At 58.4% G+C, this 25,113-nt stretch overlaps 3 protein-coding genes and 1 non-coding gene across 8 annotated transcripts; 2 read left to right on the forward strand and 2 right to left on the reverse strand.

The window, feature by feature from the left end:
* Nucleotides 1–701: 701 nt before the first annotated feature.
* On the reverse strand, nt 702–6,799 carry Kiss1r (KISS1 receptor). The gene is made up of 6 exons (XM_038331498.2): nt 6,690–6,799; nt 3,708–3,999; nt 3,043–3,167; nt 1,895–2,030; nt 1,511–1,743; nt 702–1,157 (listed from the first exon to the last, which is right to left on the reverse strand). Exons 2-6 carry the CDS (start codon nt 3,949–3,951, stop codon nt 702–704), a joined length of 1,194 nt encoding a protein of 397 aa, XP_038187426.2. The 5' UTR covers nt 3,952–3,999; nt 6,690–6,799.
* On the forward strand, nt 5,489–11,442 carry R3hdm4 (R3H domain containing 4). Of its 2 annotated transcripts, none has more exons than XM_038314043.2 (8): nt 5,489–5,595; nt 8,373–8,527; nt 8,750–8,874; nt 9,165–9,285; nt 9,499–9,584; nt 9,807–9,892; nt 9,973–10,061; nt 10,559–11,442. In XM_038314043.2, exons 1-8 carry the CDS (start codon nt 5,534–5,536, stop codon nt 10,657–10,659), a joined length of 825 nt encoding a protein of 274 aa, XP_038169971.1. In that variant the 5' UTR covers nt 5,489–5,533; the 3' UTR covers nt 10,660–11,442. The 2 variants fall into 2 exon arrangements, with proteins under 2 accessions (XP_038169971.1, XP_038169978.1); XM_038314050.2 differs by having other exon boundaries at nt 9,973–10,028.
* Nucleotides 11,443–12,062: 620 nt separating this feature from the next.
* Nucleotides 12,063–12,169, reverse strand: LOC119805998. Its single transcript, XR_005284055.1, has one exon. It is a non-coding gene; the product is annotated as a U6 spliceosomal RNA (small nuclear RNA).
* Nucleotides 12,170–12,434: 265 nt separating this feature from the next.
* On the forward strand, nt 12,435–23,810 carry Med16 (mediator complex subunit 16). 4 transcript variants are annotated; one of them, XM_038313830.1, is made up of 15 exons: nt 12,435–12,538; nt 13,348–13,513; nt 13,844–13,951; nt 14,086–14,255; nt 16,382–16,813; nt 17,246–17,351; nt 18,928–19,083; nt 19,689–19,897; nt 20,008–20,214; nt 20,865–21,075; nt 21,550–21,683; nt 22,486–22,678; nt 22,779–22,995; nt 23,212–23,295; nt 23,469–23,810. In XM_038313830.1, the coding sequence occupies exons 1-15, from the start codon at nt 12,461–12,463 to the stop codon at nt 23,593–23,595; spliced, it is 2,598 nt and encodes an 865-aa protein (XP_038169758.1). In that variant the 5' UTR covers nt 12,435–12,460; the 3' UTR covers nt 23,596–23,810. The 4 variants fall into 4 exon arrangements, with proteins under 4 accessions (XP_038169758.1, XP_038169767.1, XP_038169775.1 ...); XM_038313839.1 differs by lacking the exon at nt 12,435–12,538 and adding an exon at nt 12,558–12,667; XM_038313847.1 differs by lacking the exon at nt 12,435–12,538 and adding an exon at nt 12,864–12,974.
* The last annotated feature ends 1,303 nt before the right edge of the window (nt 23,811–25,113 follow it).

Below are 25,113 nucleotides of genomic sequence, written 5' to 3' on the forward strand. Positions count from 1 at the left end.
CTATTGTGATGGGGGGGGGCACAGGGCTATTCTGTGTAGCCCTGGCTGTCCTGGAACCCACTCCATAGACCAGGCTGGCCTCCAACTCAGAGATCCACCTGCCTCTGCCTCCCAAGTGCTGGGGTTACAAGTGTGTGCCACCACACAGGGCCCAGGCTTTGGCATTTATTTATTTATTTATTTATTTATTTTTCGAAACAGGGTTTCTCTGTAGCTTTGGAGCCTGTCCTGGAACTGTTGTAGACCAGGCTGTCCTTGAACTCACAGAGATCTGCCTGTTTCACCTGCCTCTGACTCCAGAGTGCTGGGATTAAAGGCGTGAGCCACCACCGGTCTTTTGCTTTTAACACCGGGTCTCAAGGTTGTAACTGGAGATCAGGGTCAGCCTCAGCTACATAGGTTGGAGGTCAGCCTGGGCTACATGAGATCCTGTTTCAAAAAAGACAAGGGGTGGGGGAGAAATTTAGCTTAGCGGTCCAGCATTTGCCTAATAAGCACAAAGTCTTGAAGTCGATGCAGAAAGTGGGGACATTAATCGTCAAACTCTGCAGAGTACAGAGAATTATCACAACCACAGCCAAAACCATGGCCCACAGATGCCCAACTGAAGAAGGAAGAGAAGAGGTTTACACAGGTTACCCCGGACACAAACTAAGCTTTTAACAACGGAATACGGGTTGGTTTATCCGGCAGGGGTTGGCTCAGAGTGGAACAGTTTGTTCTTGCAAACCGCACAGCGAGCGCACTGAAGGGTTTCCAGGCTCGGGCGTCCTGACGCCATCGGCGGGGTGCGTGGCCAGACTCTGCGGCGCGGTGTGGGTTGCGGCTCGGTCTGAGAGTGCAGACCCGCGGGACCGGCGCTGGCGTCGCTGGCCACAGGGGCACACTCGGCAGAAGGCCTGTCTGAAGTGTGAGCCCAAGAAGGCGTAGAGCAGCGGATTGAGCGCCGAGTTGCTGTAGGACATGCAGTGAGCCCAGATCTTGAGCGCGTATGCGGCGTAGCTGCGAGGGTGCCACGCCCCCGCGGGGCCCAGGGCTTGGAGCACCAGGAACAGCTGGATCGGGCCCCAGCAGGCAGCGAAGAGCAGGACCACGGCGGCCACCAGCCGAGAGACCTTGGTGCGCACTGCTCCAGCGCGCTGTGCCAGCAGCTGTCCCTGGTGACCCAGGGGTGTTAACGGGAAGGAACAGGACTCCCTCCGAGGTACCCCCAGGGTCCCCCAACACATGCACACACATACACCAGGCTCCAGTCCTACCCCCAGCAGCCATCCTACCCCGGGAGCCGGCTACACGTGCACACACAATCCGAGCTCCGATCGCCCCCCGTCGCCCCTCTATCCTCACCTATGTCCCCGCACATGCACATGCAGTCTGGACTCCAATCCCCTCCATCAGCACCGTGGGTCTCCCCCTACCCCCCACGCGCGCGTGTACACACACGCACACACCCTCCAGTCTCCGACTGTTCCCCCAGATGCCCTCCCTCCTGGCCCTGAGTCTCCCGCACCTGCAGGGCTCCGTCAGTGGGAGCGGGGCGCACAGCAGCGCGGCCCAGGTGGCGCAGCATGGCACCGTAGCAGGCGCAGGTGGCGAGCAGAGGCAGCAGGTACAGAGCCAGCAGGTTGTAGAGCGCGAAGGCGCGCTCCAGGGCACGGCTAGGAAACGCCTCGCTGCAGTAGGTGCGAGGCCCGGGAGACAGGCGGTGCAGGGCCAGCACCGGGGCGGACACGGCTGCAGAGCCTGCGCCACCCGCCCAGAATGAGCACCGTGGTGGGAGAATGGGGACAGGTCCCACCCAGGAGTCAGGGTCCCGTCCTCCCCCACCAGTGCCACGCCCCTCGTCTGAGTCCCTGTCTCCCCCCACCCTATTTCCACCCCAAACCGCACTCACCCACCCAGATGCTAAGACTGACAGCCAGGGCCAGTCGCGGAGTGCGGCGGTGTAGGGCGCGCAGCGGGAATACAGTCACATACCAACGGTCCACGCTCATGGCCGTCAGGGTGGCGCATGTGGCTTGCACCGAGACCTGGAAAAGCTAAGGATTGAGTGTGGGTCCTGCCAGTCCCACTACATATCTGACCGCTCAGGTGTACACGAACATGTCCTGGAAGGAGCAGGCAGTGGCCATGGGTTGAGGGGACCCGAAAACCCGGAAAGCTGGAAGGGAGGGAAACACTAGGGTTTGTCTGGCATCCCGAACACACCCACACAATCCGGAACGCGTCCACTGTGGGCTCTAGCCCACGCCCACCCAGACTCACTGCGTCCAATCAACCTTTTGCACACAGACCACATGGGGCGCCTGTGTTTTGGGGGTGTCCATCCTGACCACTCCTCCCTGCTCACACCAGCTCAAACCCCTGCCCTGCAAGACCGTGCCCTCAGAAACCTGGACAGACGGCTCAGCGGTTAGCGCACCGGCTGCCCCTGCAGGGAACCTGGAGTTCAGATCCCAGCACCCACACGGGCCTCACAACCGTCTGTGACGCCAGCTCTGGGGACCCGACGCCTCCTTCTGGCCTCTGGGGGTACTGCACACACGTGGTGCCCAGATACTCCCAGGCAACACACACACACACATTGCATGACTGCTCTTCCAGTGATCCTGAGTTCATTTCACAGAAGCCACCACCATCTATAGTAAGATCTGGTGTCCTCTTCTGGCATGTAGGCAGAACACTGTATACATAAAAAATGCATCTTTAAAAATACATTTAAATGGCTCACGTTTTTAAACCCAGCACGGATCTCTGAGTTCCAGGCCAGCCTGGGCTACATAGACTCTGTTTCAGAAATTTAAAATAAGTAAATAAAAGACCATGCCTCATTTCTGATTATGCCCGGTCCTGCGCACCCTAGACCCTGGCCATCCCTCCTACCCGCAGCTCTCTGGTCCCGTTCACACCCCATCAGTCTCTCTCCCACCAGAGCGTGCGCCCAGCTCCTGGCCCCACCCCCACCAGACTCTCCAGGGCAGACCTTATTCCTGCTCCCCGGCTTCCTGCTCCCTGGCTCGCCCCCCAGCCCAGCCCGCGCACCTGCTGGATGTAGTTGACGAATTTGCACATGAAGTCTCCCAGCACCCAGGCGGGCAGCGGGTAGAGCAGCGCCGTGAAGGGGACGCAGCACAGTAGGAAAGTGACGTCTGTGGCCGCCAAGTTGGCTACAAGTAGGGGACACGCGGACGTTGGAAGGTGGGGGCACCCAAAGCTCCTGACCGGGGCCCCTGACTTCTCCATCCAGTTCCGAGGGACACCCCCCCCCCACACACACACACACAATCTTGCACCAAAGAAGCGGAGGCACCCTCCACCTTCATTGCGCTCATTCCCAGCAGCCCCGGTGTCTCAGAGCCAGTTTCCCCACCTCTAAATTGGAGACAGCGGGTACCAGTCTCTCTCTCTCTCTCTCTTTCTCTCTCTTTCTCTCTTTCTCTCTCTCTCTCTCTCTCTCTCTCTCTCTCTCTCTCTCTCTCTCTCTCTCTCTCTCTCTCTCTCTCTCTCTCTCTCTCTCTCTCTCACACACACACACACCGGTCCCCTTCTGTCCAGAGGCCCTTACAGGACAGACACCTGTAGAAATGGTCACGTCTCCTCGCGCAGTCGTCAACCCACCCTTTGGTACTCAGGAGGGACGCATCGCAGGGGAGGCTGGGAGGTGGACCCCGCTCCCACCCTGGCACCCCAGAGAGGCGCGCACTCACCGATGTAAAAGTTGGTCACTGTCCGCATGTGCTTGTGGCGGCAGATGACGTAGATGACCAGCGAGTTCCCGACCAGCCCGAGCAACATGAGCGCAGCGAAGAACAAGGGAACCAGCCAGGCATCCAGTGGCCTGGGCACGGAGCCCGAGCCGTCCGAGGCGTTGGCACCGCAGCCCGGGCATCCCGACGCATTGGTTGGAGCCCACCAGGTCGCGTTGGGACCCAAGGTCGCCTCGGTGGCCATGGCCCGGTGGCCTTCCTCCTCCAGGCAGTCTTCGCGGATTGCGCGACTCTGGGAACAGAGGAAGGTCCCTACTCCTCCTCCTTATGGCCTCCCTCCCGGGATGCCAGCGCCCCGGGCTCTGCTGCCGGCGGAGGGGGCTGGAACGTGGCTCCTCTGCCAGCGTCCGTCGCAGAGGCCACTCTTATACCCCGCGCCCCCCTCCCTTGTCCCCGCCTTCGCGTATCCCTGCGCAGTAGCCTCTCCGGAGCCTCGCGCTGCTCTTCCCAGAGCTGTGCCCGGATGAGAGAGGAGGGAGGGCGCTGGGCACCAATCAGGGGAGGGGTCCGTGGCCCTTCCTCCCACCCTCGCAGGCAGGGCCCAGCTTCAGTCGGGGCTGCAGGCGGGTGGCCCGCGCTCTAGGGGAGGATGCCCAGAGTATGTCCCCGGGACAGTGGGAGCCACGTGAAGCTTAGGACAGGGGAGGGACCTTCGGTTGCTTTGGTTGACTCTGTTGGTTACAAGGTTCCCCCTCTAACTGGCACCCAGCGGCCCGTCCCTGTCCGGAGTGGGCGCTGTGGAAACTGACCTCAGCCACACCGTCACACCCATTTACTGCATCTCAGAAGCTCCCTAGGGACCCTGAGATGTTATCCTTGGCAAGTCACCAGAATACTATGCAGCTGAGAAAAATAAAACGAGTTAAAAGAGGGGACCTAAGGTGTAACTCGGTGGTAGTGTATTTATCTAGTATGGTTACGGTTCACCCACACTGAGGGGGGGACTTAAGGGGGAAGGGTCAGCAAATAGGAAGCCGCCCTGGGAATCCTGAAGGGTGTTGGGAGTAGGAAGCAGAAAAACCCCTTCTCTGTCCACCCACAGAGCACTCAGGTGTGACGCCAGGAATCCAAAGTCCCCTCATAGCCCCCTGCCCTCGCTTCCCTCTGGCCCGATTCCTGTGCACAGGCCTCGCTTCACCTGTCTCCACGAAGCCTCGGAGTGGACACTGACTTTTGTTTTAATTAATTTATTTTTAATAGTTTTTTTTAAGGGATCGAAGGCGTGAGCCTTTCCACGTAGCCCAGGCTGGCCCTGAACTTGATGATGACGTTTAAACACCTGATCTTCTTGCCTCTTCTAAGAAGTGTTGGGAGGCCAGGCGTGCACCTGCCCTCCCCCCAATCCAATCCTGTAGCCCAGGCTGGCACTCTAATGATTCTCCTGCCTCAGCCTCCGGAGTGCTGGGGCTTGCACCAGAGCCGACCTCCCTCCACACTCGCTCCACCAGGCGGGCTCGGACCGGCTGGGGCCGACACCCCGGGCGGCACTCCCTCCAGCCTCAGGAGCCGGTCGCGGCTTTGCAGTCGCCTCCTGGGGGAGCATCCCACCCTGACCCCTGGACGGCCCAGACGCCGTCTTCAGCCCGGCGGGTGACGCCGCCCAGTGTCTACGGAGAGGGAAACCGAGGCAGGGGATCTACCCCACAGCTACCCCACAGCAACCGAGGTTGTTCCCCGGCTGTCCCCGCCCCGGGCCGCTGCAGACTCCTCCCAGCGCGTCACTTCCTCCGCGGCCTCGGGCCGGGTTGCAACTGCGGCTGCAGGCCATGGTGGCTCTGGACAACCCTGACGGCGGCCTGGAGGCGACCCCCGGCGCGGAGACCAGGCTGTGAGCAGGGTCGGGGGGCTGACCTCTTCTCTCCTCCTCGGACTAGGGTCTCCTCCTCTTCCCCAGGCTGGGGTCTCCTCTCCTCCCCAGATTGGGGTCTCCTCTCACCATTCTCCTCCCCAGATTGGGGTCTCCTCTCCCCCTCCTCCTCCCCAGATTGGGGTCTCCTCTCCCCCTCCTCCCCAGATTGGGGTCTCCTCTCCCCATTCTCCTCCCCAGATTGGGGTCTCCTCTCCCCCTCCTCCTCCCCAGGATGGGGGTCTCCTCCCCTCCAGGATGGGGTCTCCTCCTCTGTTCCCTCCTCCCTGCCCTTCTCCCCAACTCCCTCCAGATTGTTCTCTCTCTGTCCACACCCCTTTCCCTGGCTGCTCACCACAGACCACCCCTACTCCTCACGCCCCCACCCCCGCTCTATGGGGACACCGCTCTATGAGGAGGTAGCTAACTGGGCCCACAGGCACCTGGGCATTTCCTGCCCCAAGGCTGAGGCAGCTAGGCAGCCGCTACCACTCAGCCCCCTCTGAGGGCCCCCATGCCCTCCACTGCTCCAGCAAGTGGTCTAGCCTGGAGCAGTGGGTGCTGCTCCTCAGGAGTCCTGGTTCTGTGACAACCCCCTCGCCCTGTGTGTCAGAGCTGGCTTGGCCTCCAGGCAGGCTGCTGAGCCCCGTCATGGGGAAGACGGCGTGGGACCCACAAAGCCCTGATCTTACGGTGTCCGGTAGTCCTGGGTCCTATTTGGTTACACCTTTGCCTGTTGGGTTTATTTAAATTTAATTAAAGAAATATTTTATTTTTATGTTTATGGGCATTTTGTCTGCACATCTGTGTGCACCATGAGTGTGTAGTACCCGTGGGGGCTGGAAGGGGGTGTCAGGTCCCCAGAGCTGGAGTCCCAGGTGGTTGTGAACCCCGTGTGGGTGCTGGAAACGGACCTGGGTCCTCCTCAGGGGCAGCTCTTGCTCCTCTCCTGGCCTTGCTCTGTTTGTTTGTTTGACTTGGGTCCCTCTAGCCCAGGCTGACCTCAGGTTCTCGTTGACCTTCCGCTCCTGGTCCTCCCTGCCTCTACCTCCTGGGACCCCGCCTAGCTACCTTACCGTGGCTCTGGTGTAAATACATTTGTGTTTTGGTGAATTGCTTCTGATCAGGGCCTCACCCAGGTGTCCACCTGTCTGTAGGGTGTTGGGGGCGCTGAGTCACCTCCGCCCTGCTTCCTGTTGGAGAACTGGGTTCTCTGCCGTTCTGGGAGTGTTTGCCAAAGATGTGTTTACCTGGGGTGTGTCTTAGCAAGTCAGGGTCCCATTGCCCAACCATGGGGATGCAAAAAAGGAACTGTGTTCCCCAAACCTGGCTGACTTAGCACACTATCGGCCTTTGTTCTAGCGACCCCTCCCAGGTGCTGGTCACTTTCTGAGGCGCAGACACCTCCTCTAGGTCCTCAGCTTCAGTCTCTGTGAAGCGGCCTGGTTATGGGGAAGGAAGTGTTCACTCGACAAGCCCCGTGTTAGTTCATTGCTGTGGGCTGCCTGCTGGACACTTGGGAGGCAATGAGGGCTGAAGGGGACACAGCTGGTTCCCGGTTGGCACAGCAGCAAGAAGTGTTGACTGGACCGGCCGTGCCACCTTCTGGGAGGTGACATTTGAACAGAAACCAGAATCAGGCAGAGCCAGGCGAGGTGTTTGCGGCAGGGCCTGTGCAAAGGCTCGGAGGCCTGGCAAATTTGAATTCAGGGAGCAGTTCCATCTCTGGGAGCACTTGTGACCCACAAGAGGGTGGTGATGTCCCCACAGCCCTTAGAACTGAACACAAACTGCAGGCCAAGGAGCATGGAGGGCTTGCCCTATGGGTACTAGGGAGCCATGGTTGGTCTCAGCCTGGTGGCCTTCGGTCTGAGCAGTTCAGCTGTCCTAACTGGGACCCAGGTTCACATCCATCTTGTGTCTGTGTTTCCTGCGACAGCTGCGGTTTGTTATCAGCCTGCACCAACTGCCAGGGGTGCGGCTTTGAAGGCCTGGGGGTGACATCAGGCCACCTGGGGCTGGGAGAAAGTTGGTAGCTGGCCTAGCAGGCCCCTTCTGCAAGGAGCCTCGGGCCTCACCCTGCTCAGGGGTGACCCAAGCAGATGGGTGTCCCTGCCCAGGCTCGGCTCCACAGGGCCCTTTTCAGCGCCTTCGCTGGTGGCCTGGGGTTGGGACCCCACCTGAACTGAAGCTCCGGGCTCCAACCCTGCAAAACCCCCAGGATGGGCTGCCTGGGGCCTGGGTGGCCGCCTGTCCTTCAGAGCAGAGCTGGGCTCGTGGGCGCCCAGCTAATCCTTCACAGGATTAGCACCATCTTCAGGAGTTAGCTCTGAGGGGGGCGGGCGGGCTGGCTCCTGTGGGGGCACTCAGCTGGGCTCCTTTAGCTTCCTGGAATCCATCAGTTCCCACCCTGGTCAGGTGCTTGTCACCTTGAGATCCTGTGGCTTTTTCTGGTTTACAGGGTGTGTGGGAGAGGGTCCACTTCTGGGGGGGTTTCCAGCCCCTGCAGTACATGGGGGCCTTGATGGCTTGTGGTTTAAATCTGGGAGGTTGGAGTGGCTGGAGGGGCCACCTCTCCTCTGTGATTTCCCTTCTCAGAGCCTCAGTTTACCCGTCTTGCATCATATATGGCTCGAGTCCTGAGAATCCATAGGGCCCAAGTCTCCACACACAGGGGCCTGGGGTAGTGGGAGTGTTGCCAGGGACACCTAGCAGGTCCTGTATGGACACTAATGGCCTCCTCCTCCCCTGGCCCACAGGCCCCTTCCTGGCTGCCTGCCCACGCTCGGTGGCTCACAAGTGAAGAGGGTCTCAGCCTCCAGACGCAAGCAACATTTTATCAACCAGGCTGTGCGAAATTCGGACCTGGTTCCCAAAGCCAAGGGACGGAAGAGCCTGCAGCGTTTGGAGAATAGTAAGCAGGGCCATGTGCCGATGCTATGCCCCCCTTGCTGGGAAACACCCACTGACCGGGCACTAGACTCAGGGCTCCAGAGGGTTCCTAGGAGTTTGGGAAGGCAAAGAGATGGGGCTCTAGAGACTGGCTGGGTAAAAGAGAAAACAAAACTTGGGACAGCAGAAGTGAGTAGGTACCCCAATTACTGCCTCAACCCACGGACCCTCTGTTTCTATCCAGCCCGGTACCTCCTAACTCTGTTAGAAACAGCAGGGGGTTCTCCAGGCCCAGAAGATGGGGACCTGACTCCTCCTGCGGCACCTGGAATCTTTGCAGAGGCCTGCAGCAACGCCATGTATGTGGAGGTGAGACTCTGGGGTCCCCTGGCAGCCCCTGAGATGTGCCCACCCCTCCCTGGTGTGCTAATATGGTTGGCTCTCCATATTAGAATAGAGGACCCCGTTACATGAGAACATGTCACTGATGGTGCATCCCCAACTTCCATGGAGTGAGTGGGGTCACGCCTGCTGAACTCCAAGCATCCTTTGAAACCCCCATTCCAGCATCCAGCTCAGGCCCCACACATGTGAGACATTTGTCAGGAGGGGAAGCAGACCCAGGGTCCTCAAGGCTAGCCTGCATCCCTGTCTTCCAGGTCTGGAATGATTTTATGAACCGCTCGGGAGAGGAGCAAGAGCGAGTGCTCCGCTACCTGGAGGATGAGGATCAGGGCAAGCGGAGGCGCGGGCCTGGCCGCGGGGAGGATCGGCGGAGAGGTGTGGTCGGGCTCGGGCCGGGCTTGGGGGCGTGTCGGGTGTGTCGGTGTGGGCGGAGTTAGCGCACAGGTGTACTCAGGTGTGTTGTGCGGACGGGGGTCTGGGTCAGGGGGTGGGGCTTGTGTGGGCGGGGCCAAGCTGCGGAGGGACGAAGTGTTGTGGCCATAGCCTCCTTGGTCACCGGGCCTTCCCCCCACCTTGTCACCTTCACAGAGGACCCGGCCTTCACACCTCATGAGTGTTTCAGGCGCATCAGCCGTCGCCTGAGGTCTGTGCTCAAGCGCAGCCGCATCCCGATGGTGAGTGGTCTCCATCTTCCTCTCAATCTCACCTTTCCACGCCACCGTCCTGACTTGTCCTGGTCGAGCTTAGGAGGAGGAGGGATGGTCCCATGCAAGTGGGTGCTGCAGTATGGATAGGAGTTTGGCGGACAAAAAGCGGGGCCTGACACCCTTGGAGACCGCTAGGGCACGTTGTGTTGTCTGACTTTTGTGACCCTTCAGCTCTTCCCACCCCCACAGGAAACGCTGGAGAGTTGGGAGGAGCGGCTGCTGGGGTTCTTCTCCGTGTCTCCCCAGGCTGTGTACACCGCCATGCTGGACAACAGGTACTGGTGGCGGCGAGGGGGCAGCGCACTCTCCTCTTCCTCGCTCTGCCTCAGCTCTGCTCACACCCCTTCTTCCGCAGCTTTGAGAGGCTCCTGCTTCATGCCGTCTGCCAGTACCTGGACCTCATCTCAGCCAGTGAGTGCCCGCTCGCAGGGAAGAGGAGCCAAGGTGGGGTTGTTAAAGCCTGAAGTCGGGGGTCTATCCCAGCCCTGCAGAAGGAGACAGAGGCTCCCAGAACACAGGCCTTTGTCCTCCGTTTTCTGGTATACCCTATGCTACCCCCTAACAGTGAGCCTCGGTTGCTCCAGGTGCCAGCCCTATCTGGTCCTTCCCTTTCTTCCTACCTGGCTCTGCCTGCGGTTCAGAGTTGCTGCGGTGATGGTTTCCACGGCAACCCTGGGACTTGATCCCTCTGGCTTCCCTCTGTGGGAGGTTGCTGCAGCCTCCACACCTGCCTCTTCTCACAGACTGAGAGTGGGGAGGGGTTTGGTGTGAGGGAGACTTCTCTGTAGAGGTGGGGTGCCTCTAGACAGCCCAGCTCATGGCTACCACACACACCCCAGCCACCCACTTTCTTTTGTTTATGGAGAGAGGGTCTCGGGTGTAGCCCAGGCTAGCCTCCTCTGGCCCAGCTCCTCCAGTCCCCATATGATTTGTCCGCCAAGGTGCTGACCTGGAAGGCCGGCGGCAGATGAGGGTCAGCAACCGTCACCTGGACTTCCTGCCTCCGGAACTACTGCTGTCTGCCTACCTGGACCAGCAGTGATGGTGGAGCCGCCTGCCAACCAGCCGGCCGGCCCAGACCTCCAACATCTGCTAATTTCTTGCATACTTTCAGAATGAGAACACCCTGCTTCCCTCCGGGGGCCCCTTGCCCTGCCCCTTCATGGCCCAGCTCGCACAGGGCGGCCCCTTGGCCCCTGCTCAGGCAGGGAAACCTGAGCCTACCCTTTTCCACTTTTTCTTTGGTGCAGTCTGAAACTCAGGCGAGTTTTTATTAACTAGACTCTCTTTTATTTTCCCCCAATCAGTTTTAATGAATTTGGCATGTTTGGAATAGATTTGTTTTAATTTCTCTTTTGAAGTGGGAGGTGTAATTAAAAAACACCCAGCGCCAGCCAGCGGTGGGTTCGGTTGTGACCCCTCCTGACCCCCCCTCCTGCCCCCATTTCAGCTCTGATGGGGGTGTCTGCTGATCTCCCCAGGGCACTTTGAGTGAGTGTGTGTGTGTGTACATGCTTCTTTGTCTCAAGGGCTGAGTTTATGCTTTGTTTTTGGTGATGTGTGTATCATGTCCCTGACTCCCTGGGCTCTGCTTGTCCTTCAAAGCCTCCTCGTGTCTCTCCTTATGCCAGGGGTCCAGGACTTCCAGCCAGAAGCCTCTGACCTTGTGTTCCCTGTCCCCTCCCATCCCCTCTGCTGTCCAGCATAGCTGTGGTCGCTGCAGAGGCCTTACACGCTCCGCAGGCCTGTCCTCTCTTCCCCTTTCCTGTGGTTCTTTGTGCTTGGGAGAAAGGGAAACTTTGAATAAAGCCTCGGTACTCCCGCCCGGACTGTGTGCTTTGGTCTGGTGGGGGCAGGAGTGTGGAAAGTCACCAGGGCTGTGGGCTGGAAGTCTGGACACGGGACCCTCCATTCATTTTGAAATGTGAAAATGTGTAAAATGCTTAAAGATGGGGTTGCCAGGCTTGGGCTTATTGTGTGGAGCCGATAGCTGCCTAGTCTGCCCAAAGCCCTGAGTCCCATCTCCAGCACATGTAAACCCCATGGTAACCAACAATTCCAGGTTGTCCGCAGCTACACCTGAGTTTGAGGCTAGCCTGAGCACACTCGGTGGGGTGGGGGTGGGGGGCAGAGGCAGGCGGATCTCTTCTAAGTGAGGCCAGCCTGGTCTACAGAGCGAGTTCTGTCTACAGAGCCAGAGCTACACAGAGAAACCCTATCCCCCCCCCCAAAAAAAAACCCCAAAACCAAAATACAAGTATAAAAATATAGCTGAACCCATGGCTCTGTAATGCACAGCTGTCGAGCTGAAGTCTGAGAGAGAAATCTGAGAGGCCAACCTGTACTACAAAAACAAAAAAATAGTTATGTAACTGTGGGTCTTAATTTCCTTCCCCATCAGTGAATGTGCGGAAGATAAACAACATGTAAAAAGCCTACCGGGTTTAAAATATGGAACGCTTCACGAATTTGCGTGTCATCCTTGCGCAGGGGCCATGCTAATCTTCTCTGTATCGTTCCAATTTTAGTATATGTGCTGCCGAAGCGAGCACGAACACCTATGTCCTCCGAGGGATATTTAAAGGCACAAAACTCAGTATCCTCTTAGTTAGGGTTATTATACTTTGGGTTTGAAAATTGCAGTATGTTTCTATTTTCTCCTGGATAAAACTAAACGTATCATGTAAGATGTAGCCACTGATCAGAAATGCGGGATTATTTGTCTTCTATCGCACAAAGAGTCGCAATGGTCACTAGGAACTGCTATATGCAAATTGACCGGGTAGGGGCGGAGCGACAGCTTTCCCAGAAGTCTGTGCGAGGGGCCCGGCGCGGTCCGAGAGATGGCGGCGCAGGATCCCGGGCGGTGGGGCGAGTGTGGACCGCGACCGCCCGGCCGACTGAGCGCTCGGGGTGGACAGGTCAGTGCGACGTACAGGCTGCTGGACGCGTGACCGGCGGAATCCGAGAGCGGCGAGCGGAAGGCCGAGGGGCGGAGCCTGCGGGGTCAGAGGGCGGGCCTGGGAGCAAAGCCTGCCGGGTAGCAGATGGTGAGGGGGAGAAGGGGCGTGGCCAGGACCCGTGCTTGCCGGGAACTTGAGGCTGCGGAGGGGGCGTGGCCTGAGCGGGGGGGCAGAGCCTGAGAGCATCAGCCAACCAGAGACTGCGGGATGGGGGCGTGGCCTGAGGAAATGAGGCAGCTCGGGAGGGGCGTGGTCTAAGGAGCGGCTTTAAATGGGGGTGTGGGCGTGGTCTGCCGGCCTGGTGCTGATGGAGGGGTGCGTGGCCCGGTAACCACAAGCTAAGAGGGTCCGTTGCTGGTAGTTGGTTTGGAGGCGGAACCTAGGGTTTCATAAGGTGTGGGTGCAGCTTCACAAGGTCGGGAGGGGCGTGGTTGACGGTACCTGGGTCTAGGCTAAGGTTTAAGATTTAGGTCTCGGGATGCTGCCTTGGGTGCTAACTTGTAGGGGGCGTGGCCTGAGCTACTAGGCGGGGGCGGGGCGTAGGGCCTAAACTTGGAGTGTGGGTTGAGGCCCAGACTTGAAGGAGCAGGGTGGGGCCTGGTTGTGGAGGTGCTTAGTACTTTTAGATATCAGCTCAGGCTGATATCTGGGTGGGTGACAGGTGGGTAGGGAGGGATGACTTTAGGCCCGGCGTTTATAGCAGGACTCAGGCTTCAGTGGCCTAGACCCACTTTAGCTGGGGTCTTGGGGTTTTCCTTATTCCCCAGGACCCAGGGACCGTGCTGGGTGCCGTGGGCATGATGGACCTGGCCTACGTGTGTGAGTGGGAGAAGTGGGCCAAGAGCACGTACTGCCCGTCGCTACCCCTGGCCTGTGCCTGGTCCTGCAGGAACCTCATCGCCTTCACCACGGACCTCCGAAATGATGACCAGGGTGAGTGTCTGTCCCCCTCACCTGGCCAGGACCGGGCATTCACGCCATGTAGGTGGGCTGTGCCAGGTGTTGATCTCAGATTTCCGTATACATGTGACCCAGTTTGAAAGGCTCACGATGGCAGAGCCAGGCTCTCTGTTTCGAGTTAGAGGGTTTAGAGAAGCCACCATCCTCCAGCTCTAGCGCTAGTGCCCCGGAAGGGGACGTTGTGGTCACACTGGATAACCCTGCCCACGGGATTAGCAGCGTAGAGGAGCAGGAGCACCCAGGGAGAGGTGAAATGGGGTACTGTGCGCCCTGCTGACCTTACCTGTTCTCCGTCCATTGCAGACCTGACACATATGATCCATATCCTAGACACGGAACATCCCTGGGAAGTGCACTCTGTCAACTCTGGCCACAGTGAGGCCATCACCTGCCTGGAATGGGACCAGTCAGGTGAGGCTGCCAGGTTTGCTGTCTGTGCAGAGCCCTGAGCACCACGGACTGCCTTCTCCAGGCCAGGGGGCCCGCTGGGAGTCCAGAGTCGACCTGTCCATCAGGGGGCTCCTGACGCAGCTCTGTCACCATAGGCTCCCGGCTCCTGTCGGCTGATGCTGATGGGCGGATCAAATGTTGGAGCATGGCTGACCACTTGGCCAACAGCTGGGAGAGCTCCGTGGGCAGCCAGGTGGAGGGGGACCCCATCGTGGCTCTGTCGTGGCTGCACAATGGTGTGAAGCTGGCACTGCACGTGGAGAAGGTGAGAGACCCACTGCGGCCGGAGGTGCGAGTACCTGGCCTGGCTCTTCCTGACTGCCGTCAGTATCCTGTCGGGCTCCAGGCCCAGCTCATGCTGCCCTGTTCGCAGTGGGATACCTGTCCTTAACTGCTGCTCTCATCCCCCAGCCTCCCCTTTCGCTGACGGCCCCTTACAGTGACCTTGTTTAACAGACAGCTGTGCCAATGACATCCCATTTTACAGATGGCTGCCATGTGGCCTTCAGACCCCAGTCAACTTCGGTTTAGTGATGACCCAGAATTCCCCTGTCTGTGTGTACGCTGGCATTCAGCATGAGAAATGGACACCAGCAGAGTTGGACTCTGAGAATCCATTTCTTCAGTAGAGCAGGGGAGGTGGCCGCCTCTGAGGAAGGGAGCGTGGCTAGGCCTTGGTGCCATGATTGTGCAGGTCCACGGGGCCCAGGAGCCCCGCAGTGCCTGTTAAGGCCACGCCTATCTGTCACAGGCTTCCTTGGGCCTCCAGCCAGCTCCCAAATCATGGCATGGAGACTTATTAATTACTAATACTTGGCCTTAGCGTAGACTTGTCCCACTAGCTCTTATAACTTATTTCAACCTCCGGCTTTTACCTTTCTTCATCCTGCAGGTCCTACTTTCCCGCTGCCTAGTTTGTCCCAGGCTTCGTCTCCCTCCTTCTTCCTCATTCTTCTCTGCCTAGATTCACCTAGATCCCACCTACTTACTTTCTGCCAGCCCCACCTGTCTCTTTTTACTAAGTAAATCAGGAGCCTTAGGCAGGGTTCAGCTTTTTACTAAATAAATCAGGAGCCTTAGCCAGGCAAGATCAAACAAATGTAACACATCCTTACGTAGTTAAAGTAATATTCCACAGCACCTACCCAATACAACTCTTTAAAAAAAAAGATTGGGTGGGCCAAGTGGTTGTGGCATACACCTTTAATTCCCAGCATTTGAGAGGCAGAGGCAGTTGGATCTCAGAGCTCAAGGCCAGTCTGGTCTGCAGAGCAAGTTCCAGGACAGTCAGAGCTACACAGAGAAAGCCTGCCTCAAAAATAAATAAATAAATAATAAATGACTACACAGAGAAACCCTGCCTCAAAAATAAATAAATAAATAATGAATGAATGAATGAATGAATGAATGAATGAATGAATAACAAAGGCTGGACCTAGTGACACAGACCAATCCCAGCACTCAGGAGGCAAATAGCCCTCTCTGAGCATGAAGCCAGCCTGATCTATGTAGCCAGTCCCAGACCAACCAGGGCTGAACATTGATACTCTGTCTCACAAATTAAATATAGGGACTGGAGAGGTAGCTCAGAGCTTAGAGCACAGGCTGCCCCTGCAAAGGACCTGGGTTACATTCCCAGCACCCATATGGTGGCTCCCAGCCATGTGTAACTCCAGCTCCACGGATCCAATACCCAATTCTGACCTCCACGGATACCTCACTCGTGTGGTGTGAGAACACTCAGACACATAAAATATAATAAATCTTTTTGCCCCCAGTTTTTTGAGACAGTTTCTCTGTGTAGCCCTGGCTGTCCTGGAACTCACTCTTTAGCCCAGCCTGGTCTCAAACTCAGAGATCCTCCTGCTTCTACCTCCAAGTGCTAGGATTAAAGGCGCGTGCCACTATATAAATAACGAGCCTGGCTATATGTCTTATGTTAACTTATAGAGTTAACGTAAAAAGAGTTTTATTGCGCTAGTCATGGTTGTGCGTGCTCGTCATCCCTGCACTTGGGAGGCTGAGGCAGGGGGATCATAACTTTGAGTCCGCCTGGGCTGCATACCCTATCTCAAGCAAACAACGTGCATTTTGTATGTAAATGACCCCAGTTTGGACCTGTGGACAGCAAGGACAAGAGTGACTGCCGCTGAGGCAGCACTCCACAGGCAACGTCCGCTGCCTCTGCGGCACAGGCAGAGACCACGCATGAGGTCACAACAGAGACACTGCAGGGCCAAGTTTGATGCCCAGAGAAAAATGTCACTGCTTGTACATTACAAGAGAGGAGACCAAGAGTTAGAGAGGCCCCGTCATGCAGGGCTCTTGTTTGTGGGGATCATCGAACGTGGACCCCAAGGATCTGAGCAAGCCCTTCTTCCCTTCCTACAGTCAGGTGCCTCCAGCTTCGGGGAGAAGTTCTCACGTGTAAAATTCTCTCCTTCACTCACGCTGTTTGGTGGCAAGCCCATGGAGGGTTGGATTGCAGTGACAGTCAGTGGCCTGGTGACTGTGTCCCTGCTGAAGCCAAGCGGGCAAGTGCTGACATCCACAGAGAGCCTGTGCCGGCTGCGTGGCCGGGTGGCGCTGGCCGACATCGCCTTCACGGGTGGCGGGAACATCGTGGTGGCTGCTGCAGATGGCAGCAGCGCGTCGCCCGTGAAGTTCTACAAGGTGTGCGTGAGCGTGGTGAGCGAAAAGTGCCGCATTGACACGGAGATCCTGCCCTCCTTGTTCATGCGCTGCACCACCGACCCCAACCGCAAGGACAGGTTCCCCGCCATCACACACCTCAAGTTCCTGGCTCGAGATATGTCTGAGCAGGTAAGCGAGGCTTCATCCCCAGCCTGGGGGCAGAATCTGACAGGGACCTGGTGGGTCAGGGAAGGTCCCTCCCTGCTGGTGGCCCCACATCCCTGGGTCTGTGGCCCCTTTGTCCACCTTCAGAGCTAGCACAGTGTCTCCATTCTATCTGCCTCTCCCTGTCCTGCCTCACAACCCCAAGGTGAAATCAGGCTCTGGATGGTCTAGGCAAGTCCCCAGTCAGGGTCCTCAGCTTGAGTCCCGCTCCCGAGTCCCCTCTGCCTGACCTAGAATATGTCCTGTCCCATCTTTGGGGCTCTCTTCCCACTGGCTAGGGGTCACTTGAGTTCCTGCTGCGTCTGTGCATTTGGGAGGCCCCCACTTCTTGAAAGCCCTGCAGTTTTGTGCTGACAGTCCAGTGTGAACCGGTCCTCACTTAACCTCCCCCCCCAGGTGCTCCTGTGCGCATCCAGCCAGAGCAGCAGCCTGGTGGAGTGCTGGTCCCTACGGAAGGAAGGCCTGCCTGTGAACAACATCTTCCAGCAGATCTCGCCTGCGGGTGAGTCTCTGGGTCCTCATCTTGTGGGGTCTGAAGGTTTATCTCAAGACAGGGTCTTATGCCGGGCGGTGGTGGCACATGCCTTTAATCCCAGCACTCAGGAGGCAGAGACAGGCAGATCTCTGTGAGTTCAAGGCCAGCCTGGTCTACGGGACCTAGCTCCAGGACAGGCTCCAAAGCCACAGAGAAACCCTGTCTTGAAAAACTGAGAGAGGGAGAGAGAGAGAGAGAGAGAGAGAGACAGAGAGACAGAGACAGTCTTTGTGTGTCCCTGGCTGGCCTTGAATGCACAGAACTGCACCCACCTCTGCCTCCTGATTCCTTGATTCCTGGCAAAAGCTTTGACCTGTTAGTTTACTGAGATGAACTGCACAGCCCAGGAGGCTGTTGGCTTCCTGGCTAGAGTGTGATGCAAGGCCCCCTAGTCAAGACACTCCACAAACCCCAGTTCAGAGGAGGCTGGCAGTATCAGCTCACCTCCCCAGAGCACCTCCTGTAGCCCTCCGTGGTCTCCCACACCCACACCCATGCTTGCTTACAGATGGGCACCTTCCTTCCCTGAGACTGCCCTGGCATGGCTGTCCTCAGTACAGAAAGGAAGGTGAGAGGAAGCCAGGGCAGAGAGCTAATGGACTCCTCGTGGCTTTGACGTGGCTAGAGGACCTAATTGGAGGCCTAATGAAGCCTCGCTGCAGTTACGCTAACTGCCCTTTGTGGCCAGCGAGTAATTAAATGTGAATAGCCTCCCGCTGTGCTTCCTGCAAATGGATGTGAGTCATTGCAGTCTGGCCTGGCCTCAGCTGGGGCCCTGGCTGGGCAGGGCCGGACTGCACTAGGCCCGCACCCACCACACATGCCCACTGAACCTTTTCTGCGCATCCCTAGAGCACACCGCCTGCTGTGCATCTGGCCTAGTTCTCCTGCCCAGTGGGTGGTGCCTGGCAGCCAGGCTGAGGCTTGGTGACCATGGTGACAGGAGCTGTCTGTGGCAGGGACCACTGGCTGCCATTGGTCACTGACTTGTTTGGGTTTTGAGAAAAGTCCTGGGCTTTGTAGCCTTGTCAGCTGTCCTCCTGCCTCCACCTCTGCTTCCTGACTCCCTTGTGAGAGCAGACTGCAGTGCAGGGAGCCCTGACCGCTCTAAACAGGAGGCTGTAGCCGCTCTGGCCTCAGTGTCCTTTGGGAGTGACACCTGCTGGGGCTCTCTGTGGACTCAGGACTGGTCTCAACGATGGAGACTGTCATATAGATAACCCGTCCAAGCTAGAGCACTTGGGGGCTGGGCTCCATCTCCAGCAGTGACCTGGACATAGTGGGGAGTGCCTGTCATCTCAGCACCAAGGAGGTGGGGGCAGGAGGGCCAGTAGAGGGTTCAAGGCCAGTGTGGGCTCCATGAGACCCTGTTTCAAAAAAACAAGAAAAATCCTTTGATTGCTCCTACTGGTCCTCAGGTCAACTGGCTGGAGAAGTGCTCTGATTGGCCACGCTGATAGGGACAGGAGTGACCCTGCTGCCCTGAGGTGGTCTTTCTGTACCCCTCCCATATCCCTCTCTTTTCCTGTCCCCAACTGTGCAGTTGGTGACAAACAGCCCATGATCCTCAAGTGGCGGATCCTGTCAGCCACCAACGACCTGGACCGCGTATCAGCAGTGGCGCTGCCCAAACTGCCCATCTCACTCACCAACACGGACCTCAAGGTGGCCAGCGACACCCAGTTCTATCCCGGCCTCGGTATGTTAGGCCCAGAGAGCCCCCCAGCACCTGGACCTGGAGTGGGAAGGTGGATTGAGTGCTGTGAGAGTGTGGACTGTCCCTCAGAATCCAGGCCCCGAAAGCTGCCAGATAGCTGCGCTCCTTGACATATAAAGAGCTGTGGCCGGTTGACCAGAGCGGCATCACTTAGTGTGTAAGGAACTCTAGATGATTAACGTGAAGCTACAGCTTTAAGATGTGCACAGCTGTAGCCAGTTACTCGAAAGTTGTGCCCTCCCATGTAAAGAGCTGTGGCTGTGAGTTGGGAACACGGGGTAAAGCCCTTTTGCAGAGACAGACACATACAATCACCAGAGTACATATACGGTCCAGGGTCGGATCCTGTAAGTCAGTCACGTGCTCTCAGTTGCTCAGCTGTGAGATGGAGTTGTCTCTGTGCCTCTAGGGTCCTTCTCCTGCTCTCTCCTACGTGATGGGAGAATGCCCTAGAGGTGGGGGCGGTGGCCAAGCCTAAGTGGGACCCTGGGACAGAGCCAGGGGCTCTCTGGTTCTTGAGGTCACTATGGGAGACAGGGAAGGCAGCTGCTGCCCGCCCTGCCCTGACCACACTCCTGCACCAGCAGGCCTGGCGCTGGCCTTCCAGGACGGCAGCGTGCATGTAGTGCATCGGCTATCGCTGCAGACCATGGCCGTGCTCTACAGCTCGGCCCCGCGCTCGCTGGATGAGCCCGCCCTGAAGCGCCCCCGCACCACGGGCCCAGCCATACACTTCAAAGCCATGCAGCTGTCCTGGACCTCACTGGCCCTGGTGGGCATTGACAACCACGGGAAGGTGAGTGCCCAGACCAGGAGGGTAGAGGGGTATGTGGGGAGGGGTGGGGAGGGCAGGTTGAGGGGGGAGGTTTGGATAGGCAGTGTCCCCTCAGCACAGTCTCCCCCCAGCTCAGCATGCTTCGCATCTCTCCATCGCTGGGCCACCCGCTGGAGCCCAAGCTGGCCCTGCAGCACCTGCTGTTCCTGCTGGAGTACTGCATGGTGACCGGCTACGACTGGTGGGACATCTTGCTGCACGTGCAACCCGGCATGGTGCAGAGCCTGGTGGAGCGGCTGCATGAGGAGTACACGCGCCAGAAGCCCGCCCTGCAGCAGGTGGGGCTCACCTGAAAACGTCCCTCTGTGGGGTTGTGGGCAGGGCCCAGGGCCTGGCAGGCAGCCAGCAGCACCCGTCAGTGATCCTGGGGAGTAGCTCGAATCCATCCCTGCATCCTCATCTGCCCCAAAGCCCAGAGGTCTGTCCACACTGTTCTACCATAGAACTGGTCAAAGGTGGGCATCATGGGACCACACGGGCTGCCAGAGGCCTTGGCCACTAGCCACCAGGGCAAAGGGGAGAGCCATGGCCATTCACAGAGGGTGACCCTGAGCGTGGCTAGCCTGCAAGAGTATGGGAGGGGGGTATACACCTGTGGGCCCACCGAGCATTCCAGAAACTGAGGCAGGAGGATCATGATTTTGGGGTCAGTCTGGGCTACAGAGCAAGACGTTGCCTCAGAATGAAGCAGTCAGGGAAGACCGGGGAGCACAGCAGAGTGTGGGGACTCATAACTGGCCACTGTCACCTTTGTTAGTGGGTGTTCTCAGTGCCAGGGATGCTGAATCACAAAGAGGGAAGCCCAGAGAGGGGACCCACCTGCTTCCAGTTGCCTGGCAAGTGGCTCTTTTCCTACTGTCCCATGCTCTGGGCCTTCAGTGTGAGCCCCAGCCTGCCAGACCTTCCACTCACGGCTGTTTCCCCCCAGGTCCTCTCCACCCGAATTCTGGCCATGAAGGCCTCGCTATGCAAGCTGTCTCCCTGCACAGTGGCGCGCGTGTGTGACTACCACACCAAATTGTTCCTCATGGCCATCACGTCCACCCTCAAATCACTGCTGCGCCCCCACTTCCTCAACACCCCTGACAAGAGCCCTGGGGACCGCCTGGCTGAGATCTGTGCCAAGACCACCGATGTCGGTGGGTGCTTGGCCTTCCTGTCTGAAAAGGGCAAGGACCATGGTGACCATTTAATCATAATCAGCCCTTGAGGTGGGTGCTGGAGAGGTGCCCAGCCCTGTACCAGAGCCCAAGCCCTGTGCAGTCTTCATATCCTTAGTGTTCGTTGAGTTTGAGGTATGGCTTGGTGGTAAAACACCTATTTGGTGTAAACCAGATGTGGTGAAGCACAAAGATCGGGTTGAACGTCATCCTTGGCCTCAGAGCCAGTCAGGGGCCAGCCTAGACTGCACGAGGTCCCGTCACGAAGCATCTCACGCTGGAGCCAGGCTCTTCCTTGTACTCTCAGTGCTTTCAGAGCTGTGTGATGCTGTCTCCTGCATGGCTGCGGTGGTGACTTTCCACTGTCATTTACAGCCATCTCACATGGGCAGGACCCTGCCCCACCCTGGGACCTGTGGCGGTCTCCCTGACCACCCGGTACTGTCCCCACAGACATCGACAAGGTCATGATCAACCTGAAGACAGAGGAGTTTGTCCTGGACATGAACACTCTGCAGGCTCTGCAACAGCTGCTGCAGTGGGTGGGGGACTTTGTGCTCTACCTCCTGGTCAACCTGCCCAACCAGGTGAGTCCCCTCACCCCCCCAGCCAGCCTGCCCAACCAGGTGAGTCCCCCCATACCCTCAGCCAGCCCCCAGTCAGCCTGCCCAACCAGGTGAGTCCCCCCACCCCCAGCCAGCCTGCCCAACCAGGTGAGCCCCCCACTCCCCCAGCCAGCCTGCCCAACCAGGTGAGTCCCCCCACCCCCCAGCCAGCCTGCCCAACCAGGTGAGTCCCCCCCATACTCCCAGTCAGCCTGCCCAACCAGGTGAGCCCCCCCAGCCCCCAGCCAGCCCCCAGCCAGCCTTCGCAACCAGGTGAGCCCCCCCATATCACCAGCCAGCCCCCAGTCAGCCTGCCCAACCAGGTGAGCCCCCCCATATCTCCAGCCAGCCCCCAGTCAGCCTGCCCAACCAGGTGAGCCCCCCCATACCTCCAGCCAGCCTGCCCAACCAGGTAAGCCCCCGCCCCACCCCTCAGCTTCCCCTTTGGTCTCCCTGCTCCAGCCTGTGTTTTTGAGAGGCCGCTGTGTCCTTGCCTTTCTCTGAGGCAGCGGCTCCTGTCCCCAGAGTGGGTGACTCCTCCTCCCTGTCTGTCACAGATAAGCCCCTGGCTTCCTAGGTTCTGTGGAAGGTTAAGACAGCTATGCTTGTCTGGGTTGGTGTCCACCAGGTCCCTGCCAGCACCACAGACACTGGACTGGTCACTTGTGAGCCACTGTTGGTCTGTGGCACTGAGTGCAGTTCTGGCCTCCCCCGCTCTGTGCCTGTTGTGCCCTTGTGGTAAAGACCACGCTGTCCCGGACTTCACCCCGTGTCCCCACCACAGGGCTCCCCGCTGAGGCCAGGGCACAGCTTCCTGCGCGATGGTGCCTCGCTGGGCATGCTGCGGGAGTTGATGGTTGTCATCCGCATCTGGGGCCTGCTGAAGCCCAGCTGCCTGCCCGTCTACACGGCCACCTCGGACACCCAGGACAGCATGTCCCTGCTCTTCCGGCTGCTCACCAAGCTGTGGATTTGCTGTGAGACATTTTCCCAACAAAATACAAGCCTGGCAGAGGGCAGAACCCTGGGGACGCTGCCCCGAGTGCCGTGTGGGTGACCTCCAACCCCTCCCTGTAGGCCGTGACGAGGGCCCAGCCAGTGAACCTGACGAGGGCTTGGTGGATGAGTGCTGCCTGCTGCCCAGCCAGCTGCTGGTCCCCAACCTGGACTGGCTTCCCGCCAGCGATGGCCTGGTCAGCCGCCTGCAGCCCAAACAACCCTTGCGCCTGCGCTTTGGCAGGGCGCCCACCCTGCTGAGCAGCTCCTCCACCCTGCAGTTAGACGGCCTCGCCAGGTGTGCCTGCTGCCTGTCAGCCTTCCCTGTGCTCTGCCCACCTCAGTCAGAGCTGCCGCTGTGAGGGTCTCCACCCATATTCAGCCATGCTTGGAAGGTTCTAGAAACTTTGGTCCTTTCTCACCAGGAAATGGACATCAGCTGTTGTTTCTTTCAGTTGAGCCTCAGGGTCATACACCAGAAGCCAACATCTCCCTACTCCCCTCTCATCCCCAGGGCCCCTGGCCAGCCCAAGATAGACCACCTCCGGAGGCTGCACCTGGGCGCTTACCCAACCGAGGAGTGTAAAGCCTGTACCAGGTGAGGGTCTGCCGGCCAGGCCACAGACAGAGCCTGTGTCTGTAGGGCCAGGCAGCTTCAGGAGGCCCTTGGTAGCCTGTGTCGTACCTGGGGTATGGTTTGGGGTGCGCATCCTGCAGGCAGAGGCGGGCGGAATGGTGGGAGGGCGAGTGTCAGCGGCCCCTGCTCCCCAGGTGTGGCTGTGTCACCATGCTGAGGTCCCCCAACAAGACAACAGCCGTGAAGCAGTGGGAGCAGCGCTGGATCAAGAACTGCCTGTGTGGGGGGCTGTGGCGGAGAGTGCCCCTCAGCTGTCCCTGAGCAGACGTGGGGGTGGGAGGGCCTCAAGGCCCATGCCACACCCAGGCCACACACAGAGAGCTTGAAGGAGTTGGTCTGTGTGTTCACCCTTCAAAAGGTCCACAGTCCATAGGCCCCTGTCCAGATTGGGGATGTCATCCTCAGTTTCCCTTTTAGGCCTATGGGAGCAGAAAGTGGGCTCAATAAAGTTCTCCTGTCGTCCGGCCCATTTACCACCACAGTCCCCACCACTTTTGCCCACAGGTGTGGCCTAGCGGGCTCCCCTCCCCACTGCCTCTCATCTGGTTTCTGGCAGCCTTTCTCTTGGTCCCCAGGGTCCTGCCTTCAGTCTTCCCATAGCATCTGCCCCTGCAGTCACTGGCAGCCAGGTCCAGGCCTCATGGAGCTGGATAATTGGTTTTGTCCTTTTCCCCCTGGCACCCTGTGGAGCAGAGAGTGCAGGGGTGGCACACATGGCCCAGCCTGGGGAGGGCTGTGTTCAAGCCCTGGCTCCAGCTCACCGTGCTCCGACGCAATCTGTGAGTGCAGCCATAGCCAGACACTGTAGCAGGGCCTGGGCCTGGTGGGGCCTCCCAACCTGGAACCTATATAGCTGGGGATAACCTTGAACTCCTGATCCTTCTGTATCTCCTGGGATAGCAGGCAGTGCTCCCATTCCTCCTGGAACACTGTACATTCAGAAGAGCCTGGGAGACCGGTGTCCCCTTTAGGGTTTTATGACTTCCCCTGACACCCACTGCTGGCCCTAGGGTGCCGCCTCTGCCAGCAGAAGCCAGCAGCATGGCGTGGGGCATGTTGGCCTTGCTCGAGCCATCCTTGACTTCCCGTGGCCGGGAGCATGGCCACTGGGGTGACCGGCCATCCTGTGTGTAAGTTCCCTTCCTCCTCACCAGTCTGCGTGGCTGCTCGCGTCCTTTCTCTGCAGTGCTGACCATGTTAGTGGATGCCAAGCCGTGTGGGAAAACTGCAAGGAGCAGCTGAATGACAGTGTCTCCAGGGGGTGACGCACCCGGGATTGTGGGACAGATGGCATTGAAATGCTAGCCTCCTGAGGAGACACAACTGGGGCTTGCCTACGCCTGTGCCCACCCCTCTACTGGAGCCTAGGGAGGGCACACAGTAGGTGCTCAGTAAGTGCTTGTTCATAAAGGTGAATCTGCCTGGCAGAACCAAAATTTAGGCCCAGGCTCCAGTTCTACTGCAGATCCCAGCAAGGACCTGAGTGACCTCACCTCTCAGATGCTCAGTCTCCAATACCTACAGGAGGCTAAGTGACTGTCATTGTCTCAGTATCTCTGTCCTCAGGGGAGAAAGGCATGGGGCTTGACTCTGGGTTCTGCCCATTGTCACCTGCAGGGGACCTGGAGTGTTGATTCCACAGCTCTCCAGCCCATGTGGCACTGCGAACATCACCGACTCTTCTCAGCGAACCAATGTGGGCTCAAGGTCGAAGTCCAGCCTTTGTTTATGGCCTCTCTGTGCCTCAGTTTCCCTTTTAGTGTTTATGTCAGAGCATCT

The sequence above is a fragment of the Arvicola amphibius genome, chromosome 1, assembly GCF_903992535.2.
Source record: "Arvicola amphibius chromosome 1, mArvAmp1.2, whole genome shotgun sequence".
Taxonomy (NCBI): domain Eukaryota; kingdom Metazoa; phylum Chordata; class Mammalia; order Rodentia; family Cricetidae; genus Arvicola; species Arvicola amphibius.

Bases quoted from the DNA above. Each gene is read 5' to 3' on its own strand.
- Med16 (XM_038313830.1), top strand. From the start codon at position 12,461: ATGGCGGCGCAGGATCCCGGGCGGTGGGGCGAGTGTGGACCGCGACCG. The intron at 13,952-14,085 runs GTGAGGCTGCCA...CTGTCACCATAG, and splicing joins CCTGGAATGGGACCAGTCAG to GCTCCCGGCTCCTGTCGGCT. The intron at 21,076-21,549 runs GTGGGTGCTTGG...CTGTCCCCACAG, and splicing joins TGCCAAGACCACCGATGTCG to ACATCGACAAGGTCATGATC.
- Kiss1r (XM_038331498.2), bottom strand. From the start codon at position 3,951: ATGGCCACCGAGGCGACCTTGGGTCCCAACGCGACCTGGTGGGCTCCA. The intron at 3,168-3,707 runs GTGAGTGCGCGC...CCCTACTTGTAG, and splicing joins AGTGACCAACTTTTACATCG to CCAACTTGGCGGCCACAGAC. The intron at 1,744-1,894 runs GTGAGTGCGGTT...CGGGTGGCGCAG, and splicing joins CAGTCTTAGCATCTGGGTGG to GCTCTGCAGCCGTGTCCGCC.
- R3hdm4 (XM_038314043.2), top strand. From the start codon at position 5,534: ATGGTGGCTCTGGACAACCCTGACGGCGGCCTGGAGGCGACCCCCGGC. The intron at 5,596-8,372 runs GTGAGCAGGGTC...CCTGGCCCACAG, and splicing joins CCCGGCGCGGAGACCAGGCT to GCCCCTTCCTGGCTGCCTGC. The intron at 8,875-9,164 runs GTGAGACTCTGG...CCTGTCTTCCAG, and splicing joins GCAACGCCATGTATGTGGAG to GTCTGGAATGATTTTATGAA.